The 16,827-nt window shown below is 37.5% G+C and overlaps 1 protein-coding gene across 7 annotated transcripts in view; it reads left to right on the forward strand.

Moving 5' to 3' along the window:
- Gbf1 (golgi brefeldin A resistant guanine nucleotide exchange factor 1) overlaps window positions 1-16,827 on the forward strand; it is a 130,577-nt gene that overhangs the window by 5,655 nt on the left and 108,095 nt on the right. For all 7 annotated transcript variants that reach the window (XM_058581259.1, XM_058581261.1, XM_058581263.1 and 4 more), the window contains exons 2-3: window positions 5,479-5,584; window positions 6,266-6,332. In XM_058581259.1, the coding sequence (XP_058437242.1) occupies window positions 5,489-5,584; window positions 6,266-6,332 (163 nt within the window). In that variant the 5' untranslated portion in view covers window positions 5,479-5,488. The remainder of the gene's footprint in view (window positions 1-5,478; window positions 5,585-6,265; window positions 6,333-16,827) is intronic.

Below are 16,827 nucleotides of genomic sequence, written 5' to 3' on the forward strand. Positions count from 1 at the left end.
CTATTTGGTTATTCCTTCTCATGTTATTTTTGACATGATGTAAACTTTAAATTCTACCATACTGATATGAGATCTCTGCAGGCCTTTGTGACTTTGTAATGAGGGATTCTCAGCCATTGGCTGCTAGGCAATAAGCCAGAGCTTCCCATTTGAAGCCTGAAGGAGGCTTCCATTAGGAGATTCCCTGGGTGAGGAGATTTTAGGCAAATCTTCAGTCCTTGAAAATAATTCTTCATTCCCTAGATATTCCTTTTTTTTTTTTTACTAAGAAAAGCAGCTTTATACAGTGCTTTTTAGGCTTAGGTTTTTGCTATCTTAGGATGTTGATAGCCTTTGGTACCTAATGAATTTTGATCACATGTTGGGTTGATTACCTTCAGGTGGGTTTCCAGTTCAAAATTTATTCCTCCAGGAAACCTTCCAAGTAGCACATAGATCTCAACTAGACCCATTGGCACTTTTGTTAAAATTTGTATTGTGGTGTTATTTTTTTATATTTATTTTTTAGTTTTGGGTGGATAATAATATCTTTGTTTTATTTTTATGTGGTGCTGAGGGTTGAACTCAGTGCTTCATGCATGCTGGACAAACACTCTACCACTGAGCCACAACCCCAGCCCATGTGGTGTTATTTTGTTGCTTTCAGCTGGGAATGTTTTCTCTTTTCTTAGTTCTTTGAAAGAAAAATTATGTTTTCTTATTTCGGTTCTTAATGGTGTCTCTCCTAGGCCCTTCAAATGTTTTTTTAACAGTGATGGCTGCTTAGTCTATATTTTGAACATAGACTGAATAATAACTATACATTCAAGATACTTCATGATATGCCCCTTACTTTTTCAGCTTTACCTTCCATTATTCCCCTAGGAGTAATGTTCCAAACTATCTGGAATAAGCATGATCTCCTAAATACATATTGAATTTTCTTACTATAAGCCTTCACTTTTACCATTTCTGCTATATGTGTGTGCACGTGCACGTGTGCATGTATGCGTGTGTGTGTGTATGTATATATATATGTGTGTGTATATATACACATACATTTTGTGGTACTAGGGATTGAACTCAGGGGCACTCGACCACTGAGCCATATCCCCAGTCCTATTTTATATTTAGAGACTGGGTCTCACTGAGTTGCTTAGTGCCTCACTTTTACTGAGGCTAGCTTTGAACTCACGATTCTCCTGCCTCAGCCTCCCAAGCCACTGGGATTACAGGCGTGCACCTCTGTGCCTGGCCCTCTTTCCTTATAATTTTGACTGTTTGAATCCTGTCTTTTAGTTTCCTTTCTGTGATATTCCACCAGAATTATTTTCTTGATTTCATTGCTATAATACTGTATACCACTCTTGTTGGAGATATATGTTTTTGTGAGCCACTATGCATAGGTCTGTTTTTTAAAATTTCCTAAAGCTAGTTAGATTATAAATTCCTTTTGGAATATCTAGTGGGTGAGTAGGGACAATTCTATATGACTCTGCCTTGTTTGCTTAACATATACTAAGTATTATCTGATTGACTGAAGTAAATGTCACTTAGCTTTGATTACTGCTTTTAATCTTTGGCTTAATGGATAATACATCTACTTATTAGCTTATTTTAAAAATTAGTTAATTAAAATTTAAAAATAGGTAACATGTTTGTGATAAAACAATTAAAAGGTACAAAAAGAATATACAGAGAGAAGTCAGTCTTCCTCTCACTCCTGTCTTCAGTTAACCAATCTCCAGTCACTGGATTTCTTTCCCTGGAGACAATCCTGTGTTAGCAGATTCTTATAAATCGTGCCAGAGATCTCTTCCTTATTCATCTTGCCTACATAATTTAAGGAAGGAGAGATACTATGAAAGACTTCTTTTCTCTTCTGATCCTTTAAATTTGTTTATCTTTTATTTCTTGGTTCTTCTGCTCCTTAGAAGAAAACATTATTGTACATTCTCTTCATGGACCATTCTTGGAAGAGAACATTGTTGAGTTCCTAGAATGTTTGGAAAGCAAATAGTCTTTAGGGTCTTACCTAGTCCTTTCTAAAAATTGTCATTAATATAAATGTTGTCTGTGTTGGATTCCTTTGTGGATTTGGGAAGATGTAGTAGGCATGGACACAATTTTTTTTTCTTTTATATGGTGGTTTTCATACTTTTTACTTTCTAGAGGCTCCATCTTATACAAAACATACAAATTTAGCTGCTTTTCGGGTGCATTTTTTTCCTCTATTTCTTTGGCTATGCCTCAGTTTTCTTTCAGACCCCACTAAACTTATAAATGCCTTAGGGATAGAAATAAATTTTTTTATCTCTTTTATCACTATTAATGTTTAGTTACATAGATAATATAGTATTTTCCTTGTAAAATTAGAACATTACAGATAAGGCTAAAATATTCTTTGGGTATACCCTTATTTCACAACCCCTTCTCTAGAGATAACTGTGATTTATGAGTTTGGGTATATCTGCCCAGACCCTTTATCCCATATTTATATATCTATATATGTACCTGTATGAAATATATTAACTATACTTATCAACATGGATGACACAGAAACATAATGTTTAAGGGAAAAGGGTTTGTAAAAGAATATATACAATATCAGTTGAATATAAAAGCATACAGAGCTGGGCATAGTGGCTCACTATAATTCCAGCACCTGGAGAGTTTGAGGCTGAGGATCACCAGTTTGAGGCCAGCCTCAACAATTTAGCAAGGACCTAAAGAACTTAGCAAGATCTTGTCTCAATAAAAAAAGTAAAATGGGATTGGTATATAACTCAATGGTAAACTGTCCATGGGTTCAATCCCCAGTACCAGAAATAAAAAATAAAAATAAATAAAATCATCCAGAATATTGTTTAAAGACATGCATCTCTAAAGTAAAAGTATAAAGCATTGTAAGGATTTAATAACCATCAGATTTACGGCAAAAGTGAGGAGGCTATGATTAGGAAGGATAACAAGCTTTAGTTGTCCAGTTAACCCTGGGTTCTGGCTGTTATATTTCTTAAAAAAAATTTTTTTTTTTTGGTACCGGGGATTGAACCCAGGGACACTTAATCTCTGAGCCCATATCCCCAAACTTTTTTTGTGTTTTATTTAGAGACATGGTCTCACTGAGTTACTTAGGGCCTGGCTAAGTTGCTGAGGCTGGCTCTGAACTCTCTATCCTCTCCCTCAGCCTCCTGAGCCACTGGGATTACTGGCTAGTGCCATCACACCCAGCTATATTACTTTTATCTTACTGTAAATTAAGTATTACATATTGTTAAAAATAAAAATATATTTTATGTATGGTAGGTTGGTTGGTTTTTACATATATAGCAACATGCAGTTAGTCATATAATTTTTTTCCCATTTTGCAATATGTCTGAACTCTTCACATCTTTTTTGCTTTATATCTTTACACTCTTTTTTTTTGGAAGGGGGGTATCGGGGATTGAACTCAGGGATACTCGACCACTGAGCCACATCCTCAGCCCTATTTGGATTTTATTTAGAGAAAGGGATCACTGAGTTGCTTAGCACCTTGTGTTTGATCCTCCTATCTCAGCCTCCCAAATTGCTGGGATTACAGGTGTGCACCAACATGCCCCGCTTTTTTTTTTTTGTATCTTTACACTCTGAAAGTTGCCTTATGCATAGTAGGTGGAGTTTCTTTTTTCCATATCTCAGTAGCCTTATTGTTTTTACCTTCCTTGAGCTTGTTTGTCTAACTGTATCTTTTCCCCTTCTTTCTGTTTTACTAAGTTTTGTCTTTCTGGGAAGGGTTTCTAAATAACAAAAAGTGGTAAGTTGGGTGTTAAAAACTCCTAGAATTTTCTCTATGCTAAGAAGAAATTCTGTTTTTTAATATTTTTATATGGGAAAACAAATATCTTTTCTAAGGATTGTTCTAGGCAGCAAAGAAAACTCTTAGTATTTCAGTTGGAAGTACTTGGAAATAGTATTTCAACTTCATTTCAGAGATTGATATAAAGCAGTTTTTAAAAGCATTTACTTTCAGTCTTTTCTACTGTTTAAGTACCTGAACCCGAGTTCTTAGAACTTTTTAAAGGTTGTGTCACTACCACTGTCCAGTTTTCTGGAGCTTACTTATTAGAATGGATGCAGTCTTTAAGTTGACATTGTACTCTGTGGTTCCAGGACTGGCAGTGTTTTCTCAGTGGTAGAGTGCTTGCCCGCATTCATGAGGTCCTGGATTTGATCCCCAGCACCACAAAAACAACAACAACAACAAAAAAAAACCAAACAACAACAACAACAAAAAACAACAAACAAACAGCAATTCAAAACCAAATTTATCCTTCTTAACAACTTTCATTCTAATAGCCTGAACCTTCAGTATTACTTTATTGAGTACATTTTAAAAAGACAACAAAATAAGCCAGGCGTGGTAGCATATGCTTATAATCCCAGCAACTCAGGAGCCTGAGGTAGGAGGATTGATTGTCCAACCTCAGCAACAGTGAGGCACTAAGCAACTCAGTGAGACCCTTTCTCACTGATACAAAATAGGGCTGGGAATGTGGCTTAGTGGTTGAGCACCCCTGAGTTCAGTCCTTGGTTACCCTCCCCCCAAAAAATATTTGAAATATTATTTTTAACAAGTTAGCAACTGCATACTTTAAAGGCATCATAGAGCTTTGGGAACAATTGACTATTTTTTTTTTTTTTAAAGAGAGAGAGAGAGAAAGAGAGAGAGAATTTTAATATTTATTTTTTAGTTTTCGGAGGACACAACATCTTTGTTTGTATGTGGTGCTGAGGATCGAACCTGGGCCGCACGCATGCCAGGCGAGCGCGTTACCGCTTGAGCCACATCCCCAGCCCCAACAATTGACTTTGAAGAATCTGACATGCTTGCTAGAGAGTGTTAAAGTGTCTTTGAGAAATTTTCTAGGTTGATAAACTTTTGGGTTTTATCTTAAATATATCTGAACCTACAGAGACCTCTAGGAGAGCCAGGTAGTTGAATTCAAACCATAAGATGGACTTCATTATCTTAGTATTACAGGTAGAAAATCTTGGTACTGAAAAGTTAAATCACATTTCTAATAATCAGATAAGGTTGCTGATTTATACATGGATATGCTCTGGGTAACCAAAATAATTTTTTAAAATCTTCATTTTTTAGTTATAGGTGGTCACAATATCTTTTTATTTTTATGTGGTAGTGAGGATTGAACCCAGTGCTTCACGTGTGGTAGGTGAGCGCTCTACCTCTAAGTCACAACCCCATCCCTAATTTTTTTTTTTTTGTATAACTGGGATTTGAACCCAGGGCCTCACCCATGCTGGGCAAATGCTTTACCACTGAGCTGCATCCCCAGCCCTTTCTATTTTATTTGAGACAGAATTTGGTTAAGTTGCTCAGGCTGGTCTTAGAGTTTTGAACGTCTTTGCTCTGCCTCCAAAGTAACTGCTCACCACCATGCCTGGCTGGTTAACCAAATATTAACCAGACATTTCTCTTAACTATCTTGGTAGGTTTGCCAGGATGGTGGATAAGAATATTTACATCATTCAAGGAGAAATTAACATTGTGGTTGGGGCCATCAAACGAAACGCCCGATGGAGCACTCATACACCACTGGTAAGTGGGGAATGGGCAACAGAGTCTGGTTACTGATTTGTGCAGGGGAATCTGGCCCTTAGATAAAAAAAAGTAATTAAGTTCCTAGTCATAGTGAAAGTAATAGGAGTTCAGAGTCATTCTTGATTTTAAGGATATCTCTGTTTTATTCCAACCAGCCTCAAACTTATGGATTCTCTTTTTTCTCTTGGACTCTACGGTAAACACCATTCTTCAAGTTATTTTTATAAATGACTTAAGCTGGTACTTGGGACTGCTTTAGTATGTCTAAAAATGTTAGAAAGATTCCTAATCTAATTCTCAAGGGTTATAATTAGATATCTTATTCATACAAATTAGTTTACTTATTGATACATAGAGTATGACTTGGTGATGATACTCCTTACAGGGGATTTAACAGACGTCCAAGTAAGAGCAGGCTATAGTTTGCCAGTTAGATTAGTAATGTTCCAAACTATCTGGCGTAAGCATGATCCCCTAAATACATATTGAATTTTCTCACTATAAGAGATTAAGGAATAGGAAAATATAAACCATGGTTAAGTTTTTTTTCCTCCAGAAAGAAAACTTACTGGATTTTTTGGTTGGATTCAGAGAAAGAGCCCGTGATTTATCCTTTATTTTATTTTTCTTCCTTTGGCCCAATGATGATTTTTTTTTCTTGACCTTTGTATTCTATAGGATGAAGAACGGGATCCTCTGCTGCATAGTTTCAGTCATCTAAAGGAGGTTTTAAACAATATAACAGGTAGGTCTCAACACCTACATAAGATTATTTATACTGGGATAGATAAAACTTGTTTTATAAATGATCATATGGTAAATATTTTAGGCTTCGTGGGTTGTATGCAACTGTGCATCTACTCAACCTGTCTTTGTACCTCAAAAGCAGCCATAGTAATACATAGATGAATGAGTGAAATATCTTTTCTTTAAAAAGAAAAAAACTTGCAAATCAGATTTGGCCCTTGGATGTAGTTGCCAATCCCTGGTTTATTGCATTGCTTTCATCCTTCATGGATCTTTCAGTCTTCCTATGTTCCCCCAATTTTTTGCCCTTTTGTTTTCTTCCTATTTTCCTAATTATAATAACTTTTATGTTATTATGTAGTATTCACATGTTTAGTATTTTCAAATTCACTTTCCCATTTATTACTCTTATTGAACTTTTACACAAATCTATGAGGGAGGCATGGCAGATATCCCCTTTTTATAAAAGAAAGTGAAGCCCAGAGAGGTTTAAAGTAATTTATTTAATCCTTAAGAGTGGAGTTAAACTAGAATTCAAGCCTCTGACACCTGGCTTAATGTTCTTTCCCCTGTTCTGCATTGTTTTCTTTATCTATAATTAGAGGAAAATGTGTACATGAAATGCCTTATAGTGTTTGTGTTTGTATCTGGGAGGAAGTGGAAAATTTAAATACTTATGCATTTTTCATGGTGGTAGGTGTTGAATGTAGGGCTCTTGCATTGTAACCTTGGAATGCTGTTATCTACTGACATATCTCAGACTTGTAACTGAATGGTGTTTAGGCTTCTACAAATTAAACAAACAATAAACACATTTTTTCCTCCTTTCATAAAAAAACATGGGAGAAGATCTGGAGAAAAATTTCCTTTACTTTCTTGAACATGGTCTGAAGTTATCTATGGTTTCCCTAAATGTTTTCTGTACAGGACATATTTCACTGAAAGCTTGAAAAAGCTTTGGGAGCCAGCTTTAGCAACAGTGAAGTGCTAAGCAACTCAGTGAGACCCTGTGTCTAAAATATAAAAAAGAGCTGAGGATGTGGCTCAGTGGTTTCAGTGTTGAGTGCTCCTGAGTTCAACCCCTGGTACTCCCCCACTCCCTCCCCCCCAAAAAAGGAAGGAAAGAAAAAGCTTTGGAAAGGTTAGTCAAAAAGGACTAAATATAGAGGCTGGGGGTATAGCTCAATTGGTGGAGTGCCTGCCTAGCATTCACAAGGCCCTGGGTTCAATCCCTAGCACCACCAAAAAGAAAAAAAAAAAAAAAAGGACTAAATATAGAAAAAGTGATTATTAGCTAGTTATCAGGGTTGATGCTGCTACTGGGAATACTTGGTCCTTGTTCTTATTTTATGACCTGTATCGTAAGTGACTTGACTATTTAAAAAATTCAACTTGCACACTTTTTAAAAATATCTTACAGATAAAATGTAATTATCCCAATTAGAAAAAATATAGTGAGTGGGGACTTATAATCTTTTTTTGTGGGTCAGAATTAAGAGTGCTATCTTTCCAATAGCTATTAGGGGGGTTAAAACAATTTAATACAATTGGAATCACTTGATAAATATCTTATACATAGTAAAAATTTGCTATTATAAGTGACCATACTTGTGGTGAGTGATGCAATCCAAGGCTCATGGTCTCTACACTATTTAAAAGCTATTATAGTTGAGTCTGCTGCCTAATTTTCTTATGTTCTTGGGTTAGAAATCCTGTCAGATTATCTGCTGCTTGGAACTAGTGAACCAGAATGTGTTGATGAGCCAGTTCTGTCAGTGGTACTAGGAGCATAACTGGGTGTTTCTAAGCTTTCCCCTGGTGTGAGAAGGAAGATGATAGGGTTTTCCAAGGCCAACAGCTGTGATTGATATTGAGATGGTGCCTGCCAACCTTGTCCCCTAGTTCCCGGGTTTTAGCATCATTACCTACTTGAGAAAATGACAGAGTAGACCCCGAATAGAACATTTCATGGTTTTCAGATTGGGTCTGACCCCCCACACTGTGTTGGCTCCCAGGAGCAGGTTCATGGGTCAGCTGCCCCTGTGGTCCACAGTCCATGACCAATTTTTTGTTTCTTTTACAAAAACAAACAGATTTTTTTGATTGGCAGTGTCAGGAGGATAGCTTTCCTGGAAGCTTGTTAATGGTAGAAGGCTGGGAAATGATTTTGAACTTGGAGAGATAAACTGAAGGGATTGTGTCTGTCTTATGTGACTGGTTATGGTGTACCACTTAGATTGGAGGAGGGAGGGCAGGAATTCTAGGACTTCTATCTAGTTTAACTCATGAAACTGACTTGGACTTGGTCAGTTTTTTGGGGGGCACTCAACCACTGAGCCACATCCCCAGCCCTATTTTGTATTTTATTTAGAGACAGGGTCTCACTGAGTTGCTTAGTGCCTCGCCATTACTGAGGTTGGCTTTGAACTTGAGATTCTCCTGTCTCAGCCTCCTGAGTTGCTGATGTGCACCACCAAGCTCAGAGGATTTGGTCCCATTTTTGCAAAACCTTTCTGTTCACATTTTTCTAGGCCATCTGCTGGCTCGATTGGTGAAAATATTGTTGGAAATAGGTGGTTCATTGGATTTTTTTTTTTTTTTTTTTTTTGGTGCTGGGGATTGAACCCAGGGCCTTGGGCTTGCAAGACAAGCACTCTATCGTTGGATGTTAATCAGATTCGTTTTCCTTTACTTGTAATCATCAGAGAATTTTTTTTTTTCTTCTGTGTGTGGGGATCTAACTCAGGGCCTTTTGCATGCTGGGCAAGCACTCTACCAACTGGTTACACCCCTAACCCCATTGTCAGAGGATCTTTAAGTACCTAGGTACTTCCTACTCTTTCAGGTATGTTATTTGATGATTGTGAAGGAAATAAGTTCATTGTCTCCAATAAGGTTGGTAAATCCATATCAATTATTCTCACAGATATGGACCATACTTGCAGTCAGTATTTGCCCAAACTGCATGATGAACTCATGTTTTGTACCATTTAGAGTAATAGAATATTCTAATACTAAATCTGAAAAGAAGGTTGCAGTTGAAGAAAATAGCTGTCAAAGAGTAGTTTGTATAAAGTATTATTTTGGATAAGACTGTAACTTACCACCGGTAAGAAAGACTGGATTGCTCTCCTTTGTTTGGTCTTTAAGCTCTCTTATGAATCCTTTTAAGAGGTTATTTTGAAAGAGTTAAAGCAAATGTATGGTTGTCTGTGCTATGAGGGGTATAGAATTCTTTTGGAGTAACTAGAATTAGAATTAGAATCTGGTATTCTAGAGTTAGATAGTAGTAATGGTTGTACAACTTTGTAAATATACAAAAAGCCATAGAGTTGTATAATTTATAAGGGTAAATTTTATAGTAGTTTATTTTTAAATTTTTTTATGATTTTACTTATTATTTCTCTCTCTCTCTTTTTTTTTTTTTTAATGTGGTACTAAGGATTGAACCCAGTGACTCACACATTCTGGGGGAGTGCTTTACCACTGAGTTTAAACCCCAGGCCCAGTTTATTTTATTTTTTAAAGAGTCAGGGTCTTTCACTATATTGTCCAGGCTGACCTCGAATTTTTGGGCTTCTTTGCTCCTCCTTTCTCAGCCTCATGAGTAGCTGGGATTACAAGCATGCATTACCACACCCAGCTTTATAGTTCAATTTTTAAAACAGAAAAGTAGGCTGCAAAATTAACGGATTTGCAGTTCTTTCTCATGTGTCTGAACTCCGGTGGGAAGGCTTCGAGTGTATATGCTGCTGTGCTTTGAACCCATTGCCCAGCAAAGGCAGCATAAGGCTCTGTTCAGCCTCCTGGCCCAGTTTGTCCTTTTATGTCTCTCTCATTAACTCAAGGAAGCACATGGCTTTTATATTTAAATTTATTCAAGCTGTAATCTTTGACATTTGAGTTAGCTTTTAGTACAGTTTTGCATTTATAGTAATATATATTATGTATTTTCTCTATCCCCAAAGAATCCGTTTTAATCTTTTCCGGATGCAAATTTCAGGCTGTCTTGTCCCATCTCCCCTCTCTTGCTCTCTTTCCCCTCCCCCCACGGAGTGTGTTTGATCAGGTGTGGCAGGAATATCCACTGTCAAGCTGCGCCCTTTATATTAGTCAATATTATCCTTCTCCCCCCTCCCTATCTGTCTGCCCCTTTGGGCTTTCCCAGTTGATTTATAATTTTGGAATTCTCATCGGAGTCTGTAATACAGTTTGTTCATTATTTAACCAAAACCTGTTTAATGAGCAGAGAGAGGCAATGTAAATGTTAGGCATGTTGCAGTGATGTACCTTTGTGCTTCTCAGAGCGGGTGGGTAGTTAACTCTGTGCTGCCTGTAGGGCTGGGGTGACCTGAGCTTAGGGGCGGAAGGGCCACTGCTTCTTCCTTATGTCTGCCCAAGACCTATTGTGGGTTTAGATTCCAAAGACACATTTAATTTCAGTCTTCTAGCAATGTTGTAGAACTCTTGCATATTTGAGTTATGGTAAGTAATACAGTAGACCATGTGGTCAGATGTGTGGCATGGATTAGGGACATGGAAAGTAAAGTAAAATATCTGCATATTTGATACTCTTCTTGGTTTTAGGTCTGAGAAGAGCAGACATTTTAGAAGAATGATTCTAACTGACACAGACTGTGGTCTTTGGTCAATTTGTTCCCAGACTAGATAAGTCCTTCCAAGCCTTAGTGTAATTTATCCAGTATTCGTGGTGTGATTTGTGGTGTAGTCTGTGGTCATTTATTTCCAGATTTAGACTGCCTTTGTCCTTGGTCTTTGAATTTAGATCTCTACAAAGAGATTCTTTTCTGGAAACTTTGGTTTACAACAGGAAGAGAACAGTCTAAAAGTATCTGAACCAAAGTTTTCTCTTATGGGATTACCTCTTGCTGATATTAAAGCCTTCAGGGCCAGGCTTAAGGAAAACTTTTTAGTGGCCTGTGTGTGTGTATGTGTGTCTATGTGTATGTGTGTGGCAGGGCCAGGGAGAAGTTGAGGAGTTTGCCTTTTTAGCTCTGAGAACTTAATGAATGCAAAGTGTCATTTGTCAAGATTGGGGGTATTTAGTCCTATTATAAGCACTATAGTCCTATTATAAGCACTCATTTTATCTTCTAACTTTTTGAAATCTTGTCTGGAATTCCCCAAGATGTGGATTTCTTCTGGGCCTAGGTTATTGAGTTGCTTCTTACCAATACTTATTGAATATTTACTAAGTGCCCTAAGCATTTTCTTTAGATATTTAGGCATTGAGTCTGTAATGGTCAAAAGAAAATAAAACAACAGTCAAATTTCCTAGCCTCAGGTTTTACAAGACTATTGACTCTCTCACCATTCCAAATCTAACCTTTATGGACTATTCTGTATACTTGATGATCCCTATCAGGTATGGAATGAATGACAGGGGTCAGAGCAATCTACTGTCATCTTTTTTTATTCCTGCATAACAAATTGAGGAAATGGCTTATGATGATAACTTAAATGTTTTTTTTTTTAATTTGGCTTTCTTACATAAAACTTTTATGGCCAGAATTTAGATAACCCCAAATACATTAATGGGTTGTATAGAGTGGTCCTGAGGGACACCATATTTCTTTATCGTGCTTATTGGGACAGCAAGAAACGATGTACTTGAGTTTGAGAGGACCAGGTGCTAGGAGAAAGTGAATGTGTTAGGAATTTATTTAAATATAGTTTATCCTGGATAAACACACCTGTAAGGGTACAGTGTGTCTCAAGCTTTGTGAGTTCAGAATCTTAGTTATGAGGTTTGAGTCCATCAAACCTCCAGAGGTTTTCAGAGAACATTTAAACAGAGTCTGGAAGCCAACCTGGGATGAACTATAACTTAACACCTGTCTGGCCTAAGCAGAAATGAAACTGTTTAAGAATTCCTCAGACCTCAGGTTTCATTGGGAAGATGGGAAAGTGTAGGGAGAAAAGATCTTTAGAGTCATCTTCAGGAAAAAGATTAAGAATACATTACATGGGCTAGGGATGTAGCTGAATTGGTACAGTGCTTGCCTCATATGCATAAGGCCCTGGGTTCAGTTCCCAGTACCACCAAAAAAAAAAAAAAATAATACGTTATATATATATATAAAAGTTTGTTACTGTCATCATCTTCTATATTGATTGAATGCATAGTTTCATTTATATATATATGTATATGTATCATCATTAATCATCATGCTTAAAAGGTTGAATGGCGTTGTCCCACTTAAAATTGAACCTATGAATTGTTCAAGTCCTAAGACTGAAAGAACCACCAAGTACGATAAAATTTGGTAGACAAATTCTCGTAAAGGGCTGAATGTTGGGAGAGGTAAGGTTGGGCAAAGTATCTGTTTCCTATGCTATTTTTAACTCTTTTGGTTTATAATAATAGAAGATTATATTTGTTTGGAGACTGTTGTCATGTTAGAGTATGATTTGATAACTGGGCATGGTAGCATGCGCTGTAGTCCCAGCTATTTAGGAGGCTGAGGCAGGAAGATCAATCACGGATAGTTTGAGCAACATAGCAAGACCATGCCCCCCTTATTGTCCTCCCTCAAAAAAAGTGACTTGAATCTGAGTCAGACTAACACTGATACCTTAGACTCTTAATGTCCAAACTTTTGGACATTTCAGCAGAGTTAGAGAAAATAAAGGTATGGTTTTATTTTTATTTTTTATTTTGAGATGGGGTTTTGCCAAATTACTTAGGGCTTCATTAAGTTGCTGAGTTGGTCTCAAACTTGCAATCCTCCTGTTTTAGCCTCGTAAGTCACTGGGATTACAGGCATGCGTCATGGTGCCTGGCTTTGATGATTCTTTTTCTTCTTAGTGAATACTCATATTGATAAGGTGGTTCTAAGAGGCCAGTATTTTGATCATTTTACTTTGTCATTTCTTTTTGCTGGGGCCTTCTCCAAATGACCTCTAAACCCTCCTTTTCATTTGATACTATAAATCATGAATTTTTCCAAACATTTATCTTGTACTCAAGATTAGAAATAATGGTACCTAGTCTGGCTTCTCATGGATTCAGCTTCTTTTTTCTCTCCCTAATAACCAGACGCACTTAGCCATCAGAACTAGTCTGCTAGTTAGTAGGAGGGCATATTTTCTTTTCTTTTTTTTTTTTTTTAAATGTTTTTTAGTTGTAGATGGACATAATACCTTTATTTTATTTTTTTATGTGGTGCTGAGGATCGAACCCAGGGCCTCGCACATGCTAGGCGAGCGCTCTACCACTGAGCCACAACCCCAGCCCAAGGAGGGCATATTTTCTACTACATCTGTCAGAAATGGAGTTGTGGAAAAAAGAGGAAAGGACATTCTTAACAGGTTAGCTCTCAAAAACAGGCAAAGGAACCTAATATCTTTCTAGCAGAGGTTAGTGAGTAGTATAACAGTGTGACCTGTGGTGGGTGTCAAGAGTTGTTGGTGTTGTTCTCATTGCCTTTGTCTTTTGGCTGAGCCCTGAAACTTCTCTGGGTATATGCCCAACTAGCCATGACAACAGTCAGTTAAGGAAAAAAGAGGGAAAGCCAGCTGCTGTTTTGTTTTTAACAAGGAGGCAGGCAGAGTCCCTTTCTTTTCCACCCACTCAAATTCAGAGTAAATGCCAAAAGGGTTTCAGAAGCCAAATGTTTGAAATTCAACGTGCAGTCAGTCGTGTGTGTGTGTGTGTGTATGTGTGTGTGTGTGATGATGGTGGTGGTGTAAATGGAGTATTGAATCCAGGGCCTCACGCATCCTAAGCAAGTGTCCTGACCCTTTTAATTTTTTTTTTTTTTATCTTTGCGATATGCTCTTGTTAAATTTCTCAGGTCATCCTTGAACTTGCCATCCTCCTGCCTTAGCTTCCCCAGTAGCTGGGATCACAGGCATGTACCATCATGCCTGGCCAATGTATTGTTTTGCTTAGAAGAGATAGTGAACAGTTTGTCTCAGTCTTGCCCTGCCTCTATCCATCTTTCTATGCTCATAGATACTTAATTGATCACCTCATTTTTTGAAATTATTTTAGTTGTAGTTGGACATAATACCTTTATTTATTTATTTTTATGTGGTGCTGAGGATTGAACCCAGCGCCTTGCATGACACTACGTGAGCACTCCACCGCTGAGCCAGAACCCCAGGCGCCACCCCCCCAATCTTATTTTTTGAAGTGGTATTGGATATGTTTTTTTTCCTCTCCTGGCATTCATTGGGAGATAAAGTCAGGTATAGAACACAATGTAGATTAGATTATTTCAGCACTGATAATGTTATTTATTTTATTTTTTTTAAAGAGTTTAGAGAATTTTTTAATATTTATTTTTTAGTTTTCGGCGAACACAACATCTTTGATTGTATGTGGTGCTGAGGATCGAATCCGGGCTGCACGCATGCCAGGCGAGCACACTACCGCTTGAGCCACATCCCCAGTCCGATAATGTTATTTAAAAAGAGTGGTAAATACCTAGGAGTGGTGGCACATGCCTGTAATCTCAGCTTCCTCGGAGGCTGAGGTAGGAGGATCTCAAGTTCAAAGCCAGCCTCAGCAACTGATCAAAGGCCCTAAGCAACTTAGTGAGACCCTGTCTCAAAATAAAAAATAAAAAGGGCTGGGATGTGGCTCAGTGGTTAAGTGTCCCTGGGTTCAATCCCCAGTACCAAAAATCAATCAATCAATAAATAAAAAATCCCAGCAGCTCAGGAGGCCGTGGCAGGAGGATCACAAGTTCAAAGCTAGCCTCAGCAAAATCAAGGTGCTAAGCAAATGAGGTCTCTAAATAAAATACAAAATAGGGCTGGTGATGTGGCTCAGTGGTTAAGTGCCCCTGAGTTCAATCCTTGGTATCCTCCCCCAAAATTTGTAGAAAAAGAAAGAGTGATAAATGCAGAGAATTTTACTGTGTTTTGCTTCAGAATGCTCTTCGTGTTTTGCCTTTTACTGTGTTTTGCTTCAGAATGCTCTTCGTATATTTTAGAGACTTTGTTCCTTTCCTTTGTTTTTTGTAGACCTAGCAGGACTTAGATGGACAAGCACTCCTGGTTGCCTGTTGGCTGGCTTCTCACTGAATGTCTTTTCTGTAACACCAGCCTTCTGTTACCACTGTAGGTCGAGTTATGAAGGGCTGCCACATGTGCACAGATCGCAACTGACTTTTCCTTGTTCCACGCTTATTGAGCAATTACTTTCCAGTTTGTGAAACTCATATTATTGCCTTGAGTTTCTGGCCCAGTGTGAAGTGGGGGCATTCAGGAAGTGGCCTGATAGCCTGCACATCAGAGGGCAATAAATTGGCATTTGATTTGGTGGAAAGGCAGAGCCAGATGTAGTGTGGGAGCAAGAATTTTCTGTAGTTTGCCATGCAGCTTGCTTCCAGGTGTCCTGGAAATCAACTTGAAAACTGGAGACTAGGCATAGTTAATTGGGGAGGAAAAAGATCATAAGGCCTCCAGTGTTATCTGGGATGGGTCCTGGACTGGGAAAGTCCTCTAAAAGTAGAAACAAATGAGATTTCTCTGAAAATGATGGGAATTTTTTCACTGGTTATTTTTTGTTTATAAGTAAAGTAAGTAACTGGCAGAAAATAAAAATAAAACTTAGGGGGCTTGGTGTATAACTCAGTAGAGTGCTTGCCTAGCATGTGTTGAGGCACTGGGTTTGATCCTCATCACCACATAAAAATAAAATAAGGACGTTGTGTCCATATACAACTAAAAATATTTTTAAAAATTTAAAAAAATAAAACTTAGGAGATTTTTTTATTGGTGCATTTAATTATACATAATAGATTCATTATATCATACTTATTTATATACAGACATAATTTTCTCAATCTCATTACCCTTTATTTTCCCTTTCCCAACACTCTTGCTCTACTCTACCAATCTTTCTTCTCCTATTATTATTATTGTTGTTGATATTGTTATTTTGAGATAGGGTCTTGCTGAGTTGCTCACCCTGGCCACAGACTTGCAGTCCTCCTGCCTCAACCTCCCAAGTAACTGGAATTATAGGCACATGCCTATGCACCTGACTATTAGAGTCCAGTTATTAACAAGTAGCCATGTTTGCTTTATCCATGTAGGTGTGTATTATTTTTTCATGAGTCATTTGGAAATAAATGGCAGACATATTGACATTTGACTCCTAAATATTTAGCATTCATTCTACCTAAATGGATTCTCCTACATAGTCCTAGTACCATTAATAAATCAAAGAAACTTAACAGCAGCCTGCCAATATTACTAATATCCAGTCCATATAAAATAAAAATAAAAATTTCCCATTTGTCTTTTGTAGCTATGTTTGGTTTTATAAACCAAAACCCAAGCAAAATTCTCATTGCATCAGATAGTTATGACTCTTTACACTTTTAAAATTTTATCACAACTTTCCCCATCCTTTTTTTTAACTCTTGGCATTAACTTTTTGAAGCAACCAGGCCATTAACCTTGAGAAATTTGTACATTCTGGGTTTATTTTGTGTCATTGTGGTATCATTTAACTT

The sequence above is a fragment of the Marmota monax genome, unplaced genomic scaffold (genome assembly GCF_021218885.2).
Source record: "Marmota monax isolate L192 unplaced genomic scaffold, Marmota_monax_Labrador192_F-V1.1 WCK01_AAM20220418_F8-fsc00004, whole genome shotgun sequence".
Classification (NCBI taxonomy): domain Eukaryota; kingdom Metazoa; phylum Chordata; class Mammalia; order Rodentia; family Sciuridae; genus Marmota; species Marmota monax.